Source organism: Lagopus muta, chromosome 3, assembly GCF_023343835.1.
Source record: "Lagopus muta isolate bLagMut1 chromosome 3, bLagMut1 primary, whole genome shotgun sequence".
NCBI classification, from domain to species: domain Eukaryota; kingdom Metazoa; phylum Chordata; class Aves; order Galliformes; family Phasianidae; genus Lagopus; species Lagopus muta.
Window position 1 is genome coordinate 41,466,197 of NC_064435.1, and position 16,696 is coordinate 41,482,892.

Here is a 16,696-nt window from a genome sequence, read left to right on the forward strand (position 1 = left end):
ACCAGTCAGATTTCCTAAGCAATTTTCCTTAATCGTTATCAGAAGCAGCAGCGTCTTTTACATCAACTGTTTTCTTTGTAACTGTGAGAAAGTTAATCAAATAGCCGTTGTTTCATAAATAGGAATTTCATAGGAATTTATTGTATAACATCTCAAAAAGCTGTCTGGATATTGAGCTTTGGAGGTTTTTACAGTAGATTTTGCCAGTGAGGCCTATCGTTTCTAATACTTGGAAGGCAGGGAACATGATGCTGACAGTACAAGCAATAATGAACTAATGTGTATGTAGATTTTTGTATCTGCTGTCCAAGCCACTATATAAAATATTTAGTCTCAGATTTAATTCTCTATGGCCAAAGTTTTCCCTTTGGAAGACTGCAGAGAGCCATAGTAACTAACCAAATATGCAACTTAAATCTCTCTCAGCTTCTTTTTAATGACACAGTTACTCTCTCCAAATTCCCTAACATACTGCTCTTTTTTCCCCTCTTTGTTAAGGTGGCTTGGTTAATTTTCCCTTTCCATAAAGGGGACTATTTTTCACTATTATTTTGAATTCCAATGCTTAAAAGTTATATAAACTTTAATAAAACTGAAGATTTGTGAACCTTCATGATAAATAATATGAGAATTCTAAAGCAACAGAAATGTGATGCAATGTATGTCCACTATGGCATACAGTTATTATCATAAATGATTACAAACTGACACCTAAAGCAGGAAATATTTTCAATACCTTGAAAAGCTGGTGAAATTGAATGGAAAAAAATATATATATATAAGATTTTGTGAAAGTCTAGTTTTACATATGCTTTACAAAGATGCTGTATTTCTTCCCACACGCGTTATAATTAGAAGCGGTATGTTTCTTGACATTATTCATGTAAGATTTGTTTAAAATTAAAATATTCCAAAAACATGAAGGCCACTGTTTCATTGTGATGTACATAGTTTAGTATCTTATGTGAGTATTCCCTTGAGAAAACCTAAAATAACTTATAAATAGACTGTAATGTGATAGAAGGTACAGCAATGACAGCAGAGAAGCAAGATCCTAGGCTACGGCAACAACAGCTGGGGGCAGAGAAACAAAGGAAAGAAACTTCTTACCTTCAAAAGATCTCCTGGATACAGGGATCTCCAACAAGACACCCTTGCCTCCACTGCCAACTCTTAAATGAAGTCTGGGATCCAGGATCCACCCTTTCTTGTCACTCAGGTTCATTGCATACACCTGAGCTCCCCTGGGTTGGTCCTGCCTTCTCATCGGGTTCTCAGTCACTGGTACAGGTTATGACTAAGCATTGCCACTAAAATAGACCAATCTTTTATCATCCTCATTTTTTAAAAAAAAGAACTAACCCTAAAACTGAGATCTGTCTAATCTGGGATAGATGTTCTTGAAACAAGAAAGACCATACAGTGCTTAGAAGTGTTCAGGTATCTGATTGCTAGCTAAGTTTCAGAAGCATCATTTAACAGACTAAAGAATTTCTGCACTTCTAATACATTATTCAGGTAACCTCAGGCTTATACGCAGTTTTCTTTCTGCACGTTTCAGTAAGGTGCTGCTAACTCAATGGCAGTGTTAATGGGAGAGAATGTGGCTTGAGAAGGGAGCACTTTGAGGTTTTTAGAGCTGTGAGAACTGCCTCAAGACATTTGTATCTGAGGCAAGAATATGTCACAGCTGTGCAGGTGTGACAATAGGGAGATAGTCTACATTCTGTGACAAAATGAAATTCCATGTTTTTCTGGTTTAGTTCCCTGAAGTATATTTACATTAAACAAAACCCAGTGCTGCCAAATAATCCAGAGAAGCTGCATATGATCTATAGCAGCTGTGGATTTTGGTCTCACTCTGCAAAATTGTCCCTTCAGTCAACTCGGGGTTAATAATGCTATCAACAGCCAATAATTGTTGGCTGTGGTAACTTCCAAGTAAAATAAAAAATATATTATCCTAGCTATTACACCAAGTAATTTTTAAGAATTTTTCTGTTTACTTTTTCTGAAGAGGTTCATCCTGTGTACTGAACCTTCTCCTGCACTGAACTTTAATAAAGAAACTACTACTAAACATCCTCACCAGCGGGGCTGCATAGCAGAGTCTGAGGGCATGATTTGATAGTAAGTTTAAGACAGTTTTTGGCTGCCAGGCCTTCCACCTCCCTGCCTTTCCCACCTCTCCTTTGTGCCAGCTCCACTGCTTTTTGTATTTCCCAGAGCCAACTCTGTTCAGTGACCCAGACCTAGAAGAACACAAAAGGTCTGGCTGTTTTTCTGTGAGCTGAGCAAGCTGCATGTCTTCCCCTGCTCAGCAGCAGGGAACTCTCAGGGTGGCTCTGGCCACAGTGACAAACCGTATTGCAGAGTGAGAGCCATTACAGCGCTTGGCCATCTTTCAAGCACCAGCTCCTCACAGGGAGCAGAGGGGCAGCACTGATCTCTGCTCCCTGTGACAGTGACAGGGCTCGAGGGAACAGCACGGAGCTGCATCAGGGGAGGGGAGCTGGGGTTAGGGAAAGGGTCTGCACCAGAGGGCAGTGGGCATGGAGCAGGCTGCCCAGGGCAGTGGGCACGGCCCCGAGCTGTTGGACTCAAGGAGTGTTCGGACTATGCTCTCAGATATAGGGTGGTCCTGTGGAGCCAGGGGTTGGGCTCAGTGATCCTTGTGCATCCCTTCTAATTCGGGATATTCTGTGATTCTATGAAATGCCTTAGTGAATCTACCCACAAGCATTCTCCGTGAAATGTCAGAATGCCCACAACAGCAACAGATGGGCATGAAGCCATGTGGGCACTTTCCTGCACGTTCACTGAGACACTGTCTGCAGGGGCTGACATGAAAGTGTGTTAAGGCCACTGGAGACAAATGTTTCTGAATGTGTTTCTAACAGGTGTGAGGATGTTGGCTTTTAATAGAAGAACTGAGGTAAGAACAATATTACATGAGAACTGAGGCAGTCCTAAATATGCTGGTTTTGAGATAATTGTGCTTCAGTTTGCTGTCAAAAGTGCATTTTTCCCAGGTACATATTGCAGTAAATTGTATGCATATATATGTAAAAACATATATGTTGTTAAATCTATGTGAGAAAACTACTCTTCTTGTTGTGTTCTAATCCTTTGTTTCTTTTTCCTTTCCAACCCTTTCAGATTCCATAGATGGGAAGCATGCTCGAAGGACTCAGTCCAGTAGTCCTCTGGGAGAATTGTTTGACCATGGGCTGGACAGCTGGGCTACCTCCATTTTTGCACTCTCTTTTTTTTCTGTCTGTTCCCGGGACAATGGGAAGACTGGAGTTTCTGTATATACAATGTATATGTATTTAAGCATTGTCTTGTTTAACTTTATGTGTTCACACTGGGAGAAATATAACACAGGAGTTCTTTTTCTTCCTTGGGGATACGATTTAAGCCAAGTGGTAAGTATTTATCATTCCTGTTTTATTTTTATTTTTTTAACTGTGTTAGTGTTTGCATAATATTACTGAAGTAGAAAAAAAACATAGCTCAAGGCAAATGTATTTGGCTAAAAGTTTGAGTGTGAAATTGAATAACCCTAGAAGTAATTTAGAAAAATTTCCTGCATTTGCAAAGAAAGGGAATTCTCAAGCCAATTGTCAGCATTGGGGATTCATTGCCTTGTAGGAAAAAGATTTGCAGCAAGCTTAGCAACTGGATGGCATGCGTGAGAATGTCATTTAACTGCCTTTGATTTGTGAAATTAACAAAAATTGTTATGCTCTCCAAAGCCGTAAGCAATTTTCCCACCAAAATTAGGTTCTGAACAGTGTGCAAATTAGTCCAGAGTTTATTAAAGTAATTACACAGGTGTGTACATTACTAGGCCAGACCAGTTCTCCTAAGTCTTAAACTGAATGTGATAATATAAACAGCACTGTACATATTCAGTGAGCATCCACTGTTGTCAGGTGATTTCCACCCTTGAAAAATGTTAGATTAATTATTTGGGAATTATGTAAACATGATTCAGAACGTGAATCATTTATCAGTCCACAGCCACCTTGCAGCTGACTTCTTGCCCAGCTTACAGCTCTGCCACAAGATGGACATCTTCACAAACATGAGCAGTGAGGTCACCACTTGCCGTAGTGTGTGCAAATGAATGGTAGCAGTGGCAGCAGCATCATGTGTTGCCAAGGGCCCTGTGCTTGGATTTTGGGGCTGCCTAGTCTCTGAGACAGCCAGATAGCCAGACTCTTGCAGTCTGAAAAGCAAACTCCCAGAATTCTGAGATTCCTGTCCCAGGCATGGGATAAAAGATACAGCCATAATTGAAAAGAAGTCTGACAAACATTCAAATATGTGTGTTAATGGAAATATGGTATTTGAATTAACGGCTGCAGATGTATTGCTGTAAACATAATCAGAATCCAGTTGTTTGAGAACAGCTCGGAGACGGTGGTCCAGCTGTGGTGCATCTGTTTTATCTCCTAGGAAATAGGTTCTGGGAGAAGAAGTTGGCTCAGCACTAAGACATTAGGCAGCCAGCTGGTCTGCGAGTTTCTGCTGTGTCTGTGCAAGGCTTCTCAGTGAAGTCCTTTCAGCCGGAGATGAATGGCTGTGCTCAAACCAATTTCACTTGTTGCTTGGGTGATCGCCACAGAGAAATATATGCACATTTAGAAAGATCTTTTTGATTGCAACCTCATCAGAACTGTGTGAGTGCTTAAATGTGGGAGTGGATATCAACTAATGAAGCCGTACTGTTAAATCTTCCAGTGCCTTTCAGTGACCTAGGCCCCTGCAGCAGCTTTCCCATCTGGGAAATAATGTAATAACATTTCCCCACCTCACAGATTTGTGGTGAGGCTTAATTTCAGTAGAGTTTGTAAACTGTTTTGATTATCTTGGATGCAAGGTGCTAACAAGTGTTACTTCCTCTTCCCCTTTGATGCGGAATTGCTGTCCTATGTGCTTTCTTTCTAGCAACTTCTGTGATGATTAACTTACAGTCAAAATAATAAGCATATAAATGTAAGGGTTTTTTAATGCTCAATTGCACAATCATCAACAGTGGTGGTAGACTGTACTATTGAAATGTCTCTATGTCCGTTTTTCTATCTGCTAAAATCAGCTTTTGTAGTTGTGATTGTCTGTGAGCAAAAAAACGAGATGTAACGTGTAGATAGAGGTAGTATTTTTTACATTAGTTCAAAGCAAATATTGTGCACATCAGAGAGACCCATATGTATTTTTTTCTGGCTGTGCTAAGTAGTCCAGTGAAAGACATTAATTCTGGCATAGACACTGCCTTGCTCTTGTTTTTCAAACTGGTCCAGTAATGTTGTATGATGGGTGCACTCTTCATAAAATCACAGTGTTATAGACCCACTTGGGTTCGTAGAGACCTCAATGATCATCCAGTTCCACCCCCCCCCCCCCCCCCCCCGCTGGAGACAGTGTTGTCAATTGCTAAACCAGGTTGCCCAGTGCCCCATCCGACTTGACCTTGAACACTTCCAGTGACTGGATACCAAGAACAGCAGCAAATGGCTAATGAGAAACAAGAAAGAAAATGCTTTTCTTGCTGCTTTGGTTTTTTTTTTTTTTCCCCTCAACTTGTCCACCAGATGTTGCCACAGTCACATTCAGAGGAAGAGGGTGAGGCAGCACTTGCAGGCTGTTTTCAGGCTGCTCCCATGTTCACGATTTCCTACATGGCATTCCTAGCTGAGTTGCTGCATGAGCATGCCTCTGTGCTCTGTCTTAAATGATTCTGCTGGCAGTATGATGTGATTGCATTGGCATGCCAGAAATTCAGGTGGACTGGTCCTCTGCTCCGGCTTTTAAAACGCATGGCATCCAGGAACACGGGATTTCGTTATCATTACAAAGCTCAGGAAGTACTGCTTTTAATATAAGTGTACAGATAAGTAACTTAGAATCATAGAATTACAGAATCATAGAATCACCAAGGTTGGAAAAGACCTCCAAGATCATGTAATCCAACTGCCCACCTATCACCAGTATTTCCCCACTAAACCATGTTGTCCCTTAGTACAACATCTAAATAATTTCTTGAGTACCTCCGAAAGTGGTGATTCAATCCCCGCCCTGAGCAGCCCATTCCAGCTCTTATCCACTCTACCACTCTTTTGGAGAGGAAATTTTTCCTAATATCCCACCTGAACAGAACACTGCTGCTGAGTCAGCTCCATTGCATATAAACACGGATGGTCCTCTGACTGGGTCTGCGTTAACTTGGTGTTAAAAGAGCTGTTGTACCCTGGGAAAAACTATCTCATTACGAATAGAGACATTTGTGGAACTTTGCTGATCACATTTTTCTGTGTTTTGATGACTCATTAGAACTGGTAACCTAATTTCAAGAGCTGAGCTGTAACTGGCACTCCAATTAGCTCTGATTACAGCAAACAGCCCTTTATGGGGAACTATGGCATGTAAACCTGAGATACAGCTTTGATAAGTGTGAAGGAGAGTCAGTCGAGGGGCTGAATGTTAGTGGGCCCAGCATCAAGGAGCAGGGCACAAGGCTGCCTTGTACTTACTCCCCTGCAAGCAGAGAGGAGCAGCCTCTTGGCACTGTCATCCTGACAGTTTCTGATAGAAGTTTCTGTCCAACTCAAATGATTCATCGATTCTGTGTCATATTGTTGGAAGGACCATGATGGCTTCTCCTCCTGCCTGGTTCCTAAAAGAGAAGGCTGTGGCATCTTTCTGAGCACTGTGAGATTTAGTGGGAGCAAGGTGATATCACGGGTAAAGGGGAAAGCCCACATCTTGCATCAGATCCCTTCTTTCTGAACTATTTGATTACGATTTCACTCAAATGCTACTTAGTTAATTAATCCCTCAGTGTGTTTTGTTGTTTGCCTACCATGTACCGTGTGTCTAAATGCAAAATGAGCTTTTTTAACATACATAAGAAACCATGTTTATAAGCAAATTATGCCAATTTCAACTATTTCTTGAAAGAATAAATGTTGGGGAAAAAAGGAAAATTGAAAAATTGCACATCATACTAAAGCTCTTGTGGGAAATCATTAATTTTTATTATTTTAGGAAAATACCATACTTACTGTCAGTGTAAAACTTGTGTTTATGTGACTGTACTCCCTAGATGTTCAGTGTGAGTACTGTGTTAATGGAAAGTACTCCAAGGCATGAGCAATTAATACTGGTGTAATGTGCTAGAGACACTGAATATTGCACTACAATTCATGTCATTTTTTTGTGGAATCATAAAAATTCATAAGCATATCCAGTGTAGTTTCAACAAAGATGAAAAAGTGTTTGAATTTCTTTTCTGTATAATTCAGTATACCCAATGAGCCTGTATGCAAAACACACTAACCTACACATTAACACCATCTGTTTTCAGATTTCTATCTCTAGTAAGTGCTATTGCCTCCTCTTAGATGAGATCTTGAGACAAATCTGGAATTGGCCTCATCAGAAGCCACAGAACCCAATACCATATATGTCTGATACTTGCTTGCAATACAATCTTTACTATTATTTACTATATTTACTATTATTTAATTTGGACTTCTTATTTTACGAAAGTTTGTGATTACGCTTATTTGCTCGTGACTAGCTTTATACATGAAAAGTACTAAATCCAATCAGTAAAAAGCTGTCTGTCTTTTCTTAGGTAGAATTACACCTTTGCACTTGGGAGCACTGCTGCACATTTTAATTATTATTATTTTTTACCATCAATGCCTTTTAAAACAGTCTAAAATACATACAGCTATTTAGCATACTTAGTTTCTGTCTAATAATTTTGACAGTCTTCAATTTCTGCTAGCACAGCTTAGATCCAGGGACACAGCCAGCTTCTCATTGCCCAGGATTCTAAAAGAAACCTTGGAGAGTGCTGCAATGAATTCACAGCGGTTATTCCTACTGATTCCAGTGATAGCAGGGGCTTGCTTACAATTCTCTAGAAACCAAAATACCAATGAATTGAAGCCAAAGAGTGTTTCTCCTACACAACATCTGTTAAATGAGAGACAACCTCAGCCTGGGAGCCTTGAATCCCCCAGTCCCAGGGCAGGGGATTCCCCATACGGCACGTTGCCTCAGCGCTCCCGTTCCTAGAGGTGTGCTGACATCTGACAGTGATACCCGTGAGTGTTCTGCCAAAAATACTGACTGTAATAGCGGATAATACCGAAGCTCCTCTTTTATTGCTCGCCAAAAATGTCTGTTCAGAGTGCAACGTGTGAGGGTAAATTCAGGCTCTGTCAAAGCCAGCTGGAGTTTTGCCCTCAAATCTGATGGAGCTAAGAGTTCATCTGTCATGTCTTATGGATAACATAATGCAGTCTCCTTAGGGAGCCAAATGTTACCTCTGTTGTAGTGGGTTGTAAAACCCGTTATATACATCCTTCATTTAGACCAATATTTCTCAGAATCCTAAAACACAACTTTTGCTCTTGTTCCTGCTCTTCTCCTTTTGGTTCTCACACAGGCAATTGTGCGTGCGGTCCTATGATGTCCCATTCAATAAAATTCTTTAAAATTTATGTAATGATAGGGCAAGAGTCTTGAATTTAGATACAGAGAAGTGAATGAAGTCAAATACAGTGGTATCTAACCAAAAAAACAAGCTAAGCAAAAAGGTAGTAAATTCTATCATATGGTAAGGCTGGAAAATATTTGCGATCCCAGAGTGAGAAGCTGTACTGAATGGAAAAAATAGAAGTTACCAAGTGTTACCTGAGAAAAAATAAGTGAGTATGCAGTCTCCTCACAGCATTACAAGTAATGTGACTGCTTGGACTTAGAGGTACAGTGAATTTTCATAATTCACTGTTAATCTTGGTCCAGAACAGTTCAGGGAACTGAACCAGACAGCACAGACTTAGCAGTGGTTGGCAGGGCTGCTGGCAGCCAGCATCAGGTGGAGAGCAGGGCTGTATTTCTGTTTGTACTGAGATGGTAAGCAAAATTCTGTGCCCTTAGGAGGAAAGGATTAAAAATGCGTTATCTTTTTTTCTTAGGTGTTAATAACAGCATATCTGCTCACTGGCATTGTTGGTGTGGAAGTTTGGCAGAAGCCTTTCCTGTTTGGTTATTACATTACAGATGTTTTAGTAATCTTGCTTATAGGTAAGTGCCTGGATCCATAAAGAACTTCACTGTTATTTAATTCCTTTGATCAGATAATTCCCTATTTTGCATATAAATTCCCTTTTCCTTTTGCAAGCATTGGCCAGTCCCAAGCTGACATGAATAGAGGTGATTAACAGGAGTCTTACTGGTAAACTTAAGCTGGAAACATTTTTCCTCACTGAATTCATATCTGTTGTATACAAATAACACAAAAATTGTTCCTCAGTTATACATGCAGATCAGTGTGCTGTTCTGACTGTTTTCAAACACTCACAAACTTCTACTATCAGTCAGGTAAAATGTTGCTCACATTTACATACGGTAAAAGATAAGTAGTTCAGCCTGCAGCACACTACAATCCAAAACATCATGGATAGAAGAAAGATATTATTTAAATAACGAGAGGAGGCAAAGCTGTAGATGTAGAATATCTAGATGGTTTCTAAGTTCTGTTCTTAAAATTACTCTCAGACCAGAAGTATACATTTTTCATACACAGCAGTTGCCAGTTTGCTCGTTGCTTGACACTGTCAGTGTATCTTGAAGTAAGCAAAGAGCACCTTCCAGCTGCCACAGCTAGACTAAGAACATGAGTAACATTGCAATGAGCTAGAACAGCGGGCTCAGATACAAAGGTGTGCATGTGGAATGCTTCCGTGTGTTGACTGGAAGGTGACAACATCAGCATATGTATTTTTCCAGGATTTCTATATGAACTTACAAGTAATGACAAGCGGGCACAAAACAGAGGGTTTGGCACAGGCCAGACAGACAGAAATGGCCTTGAGCCAGATAGAGGACTTGAGAAAAGGCTATCACCCAGATCCAACTCCAGCCAGGGGCTGCCAACATGTTTGTTGGGGTGCTTCTAAACCTGCTGCATTTGCACAGCTTTGTGTTGTCACCTGCCTGCAGAGATGTCTGCAGCATCTAAAACTGATCCTGTGTGACTGAAGTTGAGCAGTCTTTTTATTTATCAGGACTGCTGTGAGCACAGAGAAAAAGGAAGAAAGGAAAGGGCAAAAGCAGTGGCTGCCCTTTTGGTAGGCAATGCAAGGATCAATCTGGCCGTGTGCAGTGAGGAAATGCCCTCTGGTGGGAAGAGGGAGCTCTGTCTGCTCTGGGAGCCGTGCTGCAGAGCCAGAGATGGGTGCTGGCTTCTGAGTGAGCCGTGCTGCTGGGGTCTGTGAGTGCAGAGCTCCATCCACACTATCTACATCATTTCTGCTCCTGTTGTCAAGGCACATGACAGCTGCCTCTGTGAGGATCTGGATGCACTTGGGAAGTCATGGGTGAAAGTTAAACTCAAACTAGTCAATGTATTAGGAAGAACTGTGCTAGGAAAGTACATCAGCATGACAAAATCCATAGAACTGAGCATCTTTTTTCATATTCTATTGCAAAGTGAAGTTTGATGGAATGTTCCTTTAGATTTAGGAAGAAGTGCTGCTTCTGTCTAGTGTTGCATGGCTGGATTCCTAAGCAGGGAGCTGAGTACTTCTTCCATCATTGTCCCAGGCAGAGGAAACATAACTGAGAGCCAAAACATTTCTTTGAAAATATTGTTTCTTGCACTTTGTCTATAATGCCATTAGCAGGGCAACTTTTGCAGCTCAATTATACCTTTAATAAAGGTGTAAAGTATGCAATGCTTAGTAGCATTCTGATCCAGAGAACACTTCAGCTTTGTCACAGGTATGAATCCCAGTTCAACAACAGTGCTTAGAATGTTTTATCACTGGATAAACTGTGTGCTGTAAATCTGGATATATAAAGTTTTTAGAAGCTTGCAGTAAATCCCAGGAACCCACTGTGCCCACTGAAAGAGCATTGAGGTAGCCCGCACCAAGGGCAGAGCACACCTTGCTTGGCCAGACCTGTTTGTCTCAAGTCACCTCCCTGCAGCACGCTCAGCTCACTGCCTCTGTGGCCACTCAAAACCCAGAGCAATGCAATAGGGCCTCTGCAGCTTTTTATGAGTTTCTTTCCCAGAACTCTGAGAGGAGCCTTTAAGCCCTAACTGCTATCCTTAACCATCTGATGGCATTTAAGAGTCAGCAGTGCTCACTCTAACAATAGACCTGCACGTCTGCTTCATCAATACTTGGCCAAGAGCATGCCTGCAGTTTTGTGCTTTTACTGTTCTGTACACAACAGGAGTTCAACTGCTGAGCTGTCACTTTTCTGAGCACAGCTGGGCTTTAGCTAGCTAGTACCTTTTATAGTGGGAAGAAATCCAAACAAGAAGCACAAGAGTGGAGTTTTTCAGATGTGTTTCCTGGAGTTTCTCGGAGAAAAAGAAAAAAAAGAAGAGCCCACATATAACCTCAGGATGAACTCCACTCCAAGCACATCCTCAGTGGAAGCTGCGGTATCACCAGGTGACATTCACTCCCCCAAAAAGCAATTTTTATCAGGTGCCAGAACACAGAAAGATATACATAAAAACCACAGTGATACCGGTGTTTAGATTAGAAGCTTTATGAAAACCTCCCAAGAGAGAGCTTTACATATGTCCCTGGGAACTGTCTTGCACACAGTGAACACCTGTAGGAAGGTCAGCACTTGGGCTGCTGAAAAGTGCCCTCGGAGGCCTTCCTTGTGAAGCTGAGAAACTTCTGCAGAGTGTTCTGTGGGAATTCTGCTACCCAGTGAATTGGAACATGTAATTTTTGCAGGCAGTGAATGCAATTCCATCCTGAAGCTCCAGTCCTTATGCCCCCTAACACACACCTAGCTGAGCATCAAACAAAATAAAAAAGGCTGTTCTCTGTTTCCAGAGCCTTCTGGACAGAAATACCTTTGTTTTCCTGCCTTCTGGACAGAAATACCTTTGTTTTTTTCCCCCTCTTATGGCATGAAAGTAGCCAGACCTTTCTAAAGTTATGTGCCTGTGTGCTCAGCTGGAACTAATTACTTCTGCTCTCAGCAAAGCTTTTGTGGATGACACTCCAAAAGCCCCACTGGGATTTAACCACAACTGTCCCATAGCATTATCTGGCTAACAAGGGTCTCTTCAAAGGGCACCACTGGGGTGAGACCCATCATTTATTTTCACCCCTCCAGGATGCCCCAAATACCAGGCATTCCCTGTCACTGCCTTATCGGGTTGAGAGCCATATAAAATATTTACAATAAGCATTTTAAAACAGTCAGTTTGCTACATGCAGTCTAGTACCAAAAATGATGCCAAAAGATGTTACAGACTTTATACAAAGATTTTAATTGACAGATAAACGTCAGTAGTTTAAGGAGCAGCATTACTAATTGATTATGGTTTCTGTCTCACATTGCAATTACATGACCTATGATAGGGTGCATGAAGCTTTTTCATACTCAAGACACACACACTAGCTCTCTGTGGAATAGATTTTATAACGTGCAATAAAATCTGAGCTCAGGCTGCAATCTTCTCCTCACTGGAAACATCCATGTAACTGTTTTCCTTTACTTGACTGTTTATTTCCAGGCAACTTACAGGAAATGTCTTTCAACCTATTAAATTCGTTCAGAATTGAATAGGCAAAGTGTTATCAGTCATATCAGCTTCATTCCTTAGGGTGCCATGTTGGAAAAACTACTCCTAGGTGCACAGAAAGGTTCCTGCTCCTCCTCAGTATCAATTGCCGTTGCAGAGCAATGCTTTGTGGTTGAAAGATTGCCAGAGCATAGAGTGGATATGCTGTGCTTCATTGGTGTGTGGCACACGGTGCCGGCAGTTCCGCCCTCCAAACCCAGGGGCACATTTGAGTCTGATCTATCTGGTGAGCAGCAGTGCCCACATCTGGCTCGTGAAGCTTGTGGCAAAGCTGGTGCAAATTTTCCAAGTACAGGTTTGAACATGAAATGTTCAGTGGAGTACTAACAGCTGTCGTAGATCGGAAACTTGAACTTTCTCTTAGAGCTGGAGCCAAAGGATTCAGAATTTTTTCCTACGATGTGAACTGGATTGGGTCCTGTACTCTGCAAGGAGTGTGTGCCTTGAGGTTGCTCATTTCTCTGAGCTACTTAAGTACATGAAATAGGGAATAAGTGCATAAAATAAAACACATTAGCAGCAAAAAAAACTAATGATCAGACCAAGCTGCATTTAAAACATGCCAAGTATTTCAATTCTGTAATATCGAGAAAGCACAGTTATTCATCTAAAGCAGTTCTTAAACGATGTCCTATACTGTATGGATTGAAGGAGGACAGAGAAGTCATACAGCTGGCAATTATACAACAGCCTGTTCCTTTTTCCATGTAACAAGATTTTAGAAGGCCATGGTCAAACAGCCATCATCTGAAATGCACATTTCTTTAGTTGAGTTTTTTTGGTGCAAGTCAGCGTTACAGTTAAAACATACCTGATATTTTATTCATTTGAATATATCTCCTGCAGGCCAACCCTTCACAGGACATTTATTCCCGTAAATCCATTCAGTAGATCTGCATCACAGCAGGCAGGCAGGTTTCTTCTGGCTGGAGCAATCTGGACACAGCCCTCTACTTCTTCTCTGGGGCACAGTTGCAAGTGAGGCAGCTTGCTTTCCCATGGAAAGCCGGTGATGTTGGGAGCCTTCATAGCAATGCAAGGCACTGATCACAAAGACAACTTAAATGCACTTCTGATGGTGGAAGGAATTTTTCTTTCTTACATACATTAATTGTGTATTTTTTTCTGCTTCATGCCAATAAGTCATTCTCCACTGATTTTCTATAGTTCCCATTGCAAAGTAGCTGATTTTTCTGCCTCACTGTTGGACAATTAAGTGATTAAACGCTCAGTGAAATGTTTTCTAAATGCTATCACTCCTACAGGCCCTTGTCTAAAAAGTGTAGTTAACATGAGTTTGCTTCTGCTGCTCTGTCACCAATTTACCATCTATTAAGGCATTGCTGTGACAGATTGTACAAGGCTTTATAAGAAAAGGGTGTGAAATACTCATTTGTCACTCCAGGTCTACATAAAACACACTGAAGTTCGTGTATAGAATAACCCATCCAAAATAGCCACAATAACCCAGAAAACAAGAGCTCTGAGTGTTGCTGGCAGAATTACACCCTGAAACTCTGGGGTGAACCGTGAACCTCCAATCAGTGGTGTTGATCAAGATTCCATGATGGTGACTGTGACAATGATGTGGTTTCATTTCACAGGCAGTGAGAGCCCCAAAAGGGAAGTCACACAAGGGAACTCACCTGGCAGGGACCATCTGGTGGCCAGCCTTGAGTTTTCGACTAAGGGCACTCACTGCTCCTCAGGTGCTTGATTCTTGCTGTATGCTGAAAAAGAAACTTGAACATCCATGCTTTTAAACAAGACTACATCAAAGCAGCAACTGCATCCATAACCTAATTTCTCAGCCTATACTAAAGCCCTCCAAATGCTAATTGTTACCTTGCAGCCCAGTTCAAAGAGATTAATGCACTGTGTTCTTAGACTTTGAAAATAAGCTATAAAATCAGAAAGCATGACAAATGCATCCCTTTACTGCTTTATACTCAGTGTCTTAGATTCTAAACATCGCAAACTTACATCAGCTTTTTGCATGAATGCAGTACTCATGTTTACACAGTACTCTTAATCATGTCAAATCCTTTGAGAGTGTGTAGGTGTGTCCAGGTTTATTTTTCATCTGTCCTTAAATTACTTAATACAAAATTCTGAATTTACGGGTGCAATTCAGTCTGAAAATTATAAGTTTAAGAGTTTTCTTCACTTACTCAGTGGTTATAAGATTGCAATTTTATGTAACACTAAAATGCAATTTTATAGTAGACTGGACAACTGAACATGCAGTAATCTGTGTGCACAACCAGTCATGAGTTCTCTTCCCAGGAAATGCATGGGAAAGCCACACAGTTCCACAGAAGCTGCTGTTCCTGCTGGAAATGCTCCTGAATGTTCACCTTTCAATGAAGCCAGCTTTCAGGCACTGCTCAGCATGCTGAGATATGTTTTATAGATCTGGCTGTTCTAAATGTGGAAGACGTTTGGAAAAAAATCATGGAAAAAAAATTGAAGAATTTTTCAAGCTTACATTGAGGCCTCAATATTTTCAATCTTCCTTCTTTTTTTTTTTTCTAGTGGAAAAGGAAGTACTTGCTATCCCATTCTTTTGAAACAAGCATAGTCTATGATGAAGAATAAGCTAATGAAGAATAAGGGAGGAGGGTGATGATATTTAAATCGTAGATGCAACATCAGCAGTTGAAGTGTTGGTTTTTACTCAGGAGAGCTTCTGCAGTATGCAAAGGAAAAGGTCTGTGCAGGGCTCTCCACAATTGCTCCAGGAACTCTGTTCTGGGGGAGGACAGGGAATGGTAGGTACCCACCTGAAGACTTTGTGATGAAATAGGTGCAGAGAAAATAAACAGCTGAGATACCTCTTCCTTTGAAGCAGTGTATTTCATTAAAAATAGTATCCTAGGCGTTCTGGCTGCCTACTTAGAGTTATTTTATTTAGCATTGCTTAAAATCTCTGCAGTCGGGTGAATTCAGGAACCTGGTTACCTGAGGCAGGCTAGGTCTTTTCGCTGGTTACTGTAAGAGCATTTTGTAGAGCTGACAGCAGTGCCAGCTGCCAGTTTCTGGACTCATCCTCCCTTTCACTACAACAAGCAAGTCACCCAAGTGGCTGCACTGTGCCATGGTGAGATAAGCCTTGCAGTCTTCGTGCCATCAGGAGGTTTTGGGGAATGCTTTAAGACGCCTTTGTGTAAGTGAACTTAAATACATCACTGCCAGTCTGCCATTACTGCCAGGTTAACAGTGGACAAATGTATTGCATTGTCCATCTCTTGCTGTTTGTTTGTTTGTTTGTTTTCTGTTTTTGTTTTTTATTCACTCAGAAGTGTAACACAACTAACACCTTAGCAGTATTGGAATGGAATTTGAAAGAAGCAAATGAAATCTGAAGTTGTCACTAGAACTGATGGGAATTATCTTTTTGCCCTTTGCACACTTATATAAGAATGTGTGTGCTTGAGTACATAACTGTCTGCATGCTTATAGATATATAAATCTCTATACGCATCCTTGCTCACGTTTGGAATACAAGATATGCCTTTATTTCTGACATATCTGTAATCCTGAATTCATTGGTATTGGGTTTTGGGTTATTTTTTTGGTAGTTGTTGTTTTTTAATATGGACAAGATAATTCCTGATAAAGAGCTTTGCAAATGCTTATTTCTCTGAAAAGTGAGACGAGATATTGAAAGGCTCAGGACTGAGCATGGGATTGTGCCTAAATCCCAGGATTTGGGCTTGATGCCCAGCGTGACACAAGAATTCCCTGTGTGTATCTGTGCCACCCATCTGTGCTTTGCATTTCTGCCCTCAGAGCAGAGCTGTTTTCTTACCTTTGGGATTCAGGATTTAAATTAGCTGGGGAAGATATTGAAGGTAAAACTGAAAAAATACAACAGCAGTGATATTTTTAACAAGCATCTGGGGGTTGGACTTGACAATCTCTAGAGGTCCCTTCCAAACCCTGCCATTCTGTGAATCCATGAATTGTCTGTAGCCTTAAAAACTTCTAACGCACTAAGCTTGACTTTGTTACGATTTTAAAATAAAATAGGCTATTTAAAAAAAG

General features: G+C 41.0%; 1 protein-coding gene across 1 annotated transcript in view; it reads left to right on the forward strand.

Annotated features, from left to right (window-relative positions):
* The window catches only part of LOC125690429 (ethanolaminephosphotransferase 1-like), a 50,404-nt gene that overhangs the window by 19,880 nt on the left and 13,828 nt on the right, over positions 1 to 16,696 (forward strand). The window contains exons 5-6 of the mRNA XM_048938740.1: positions 3,160 to 3,428; positions 9,000 to 9,108. Of these exons, the coding sequence (XP_048794697.1) occupies positions 3,160 to 3,428; positions 9,000 to 9,108 (378 nt within the window). The remainder of the gene's footprint in view (positions 1 to 3,159; positions 3,429 to 8,999; positions 9,109 to 16,696) is intronic.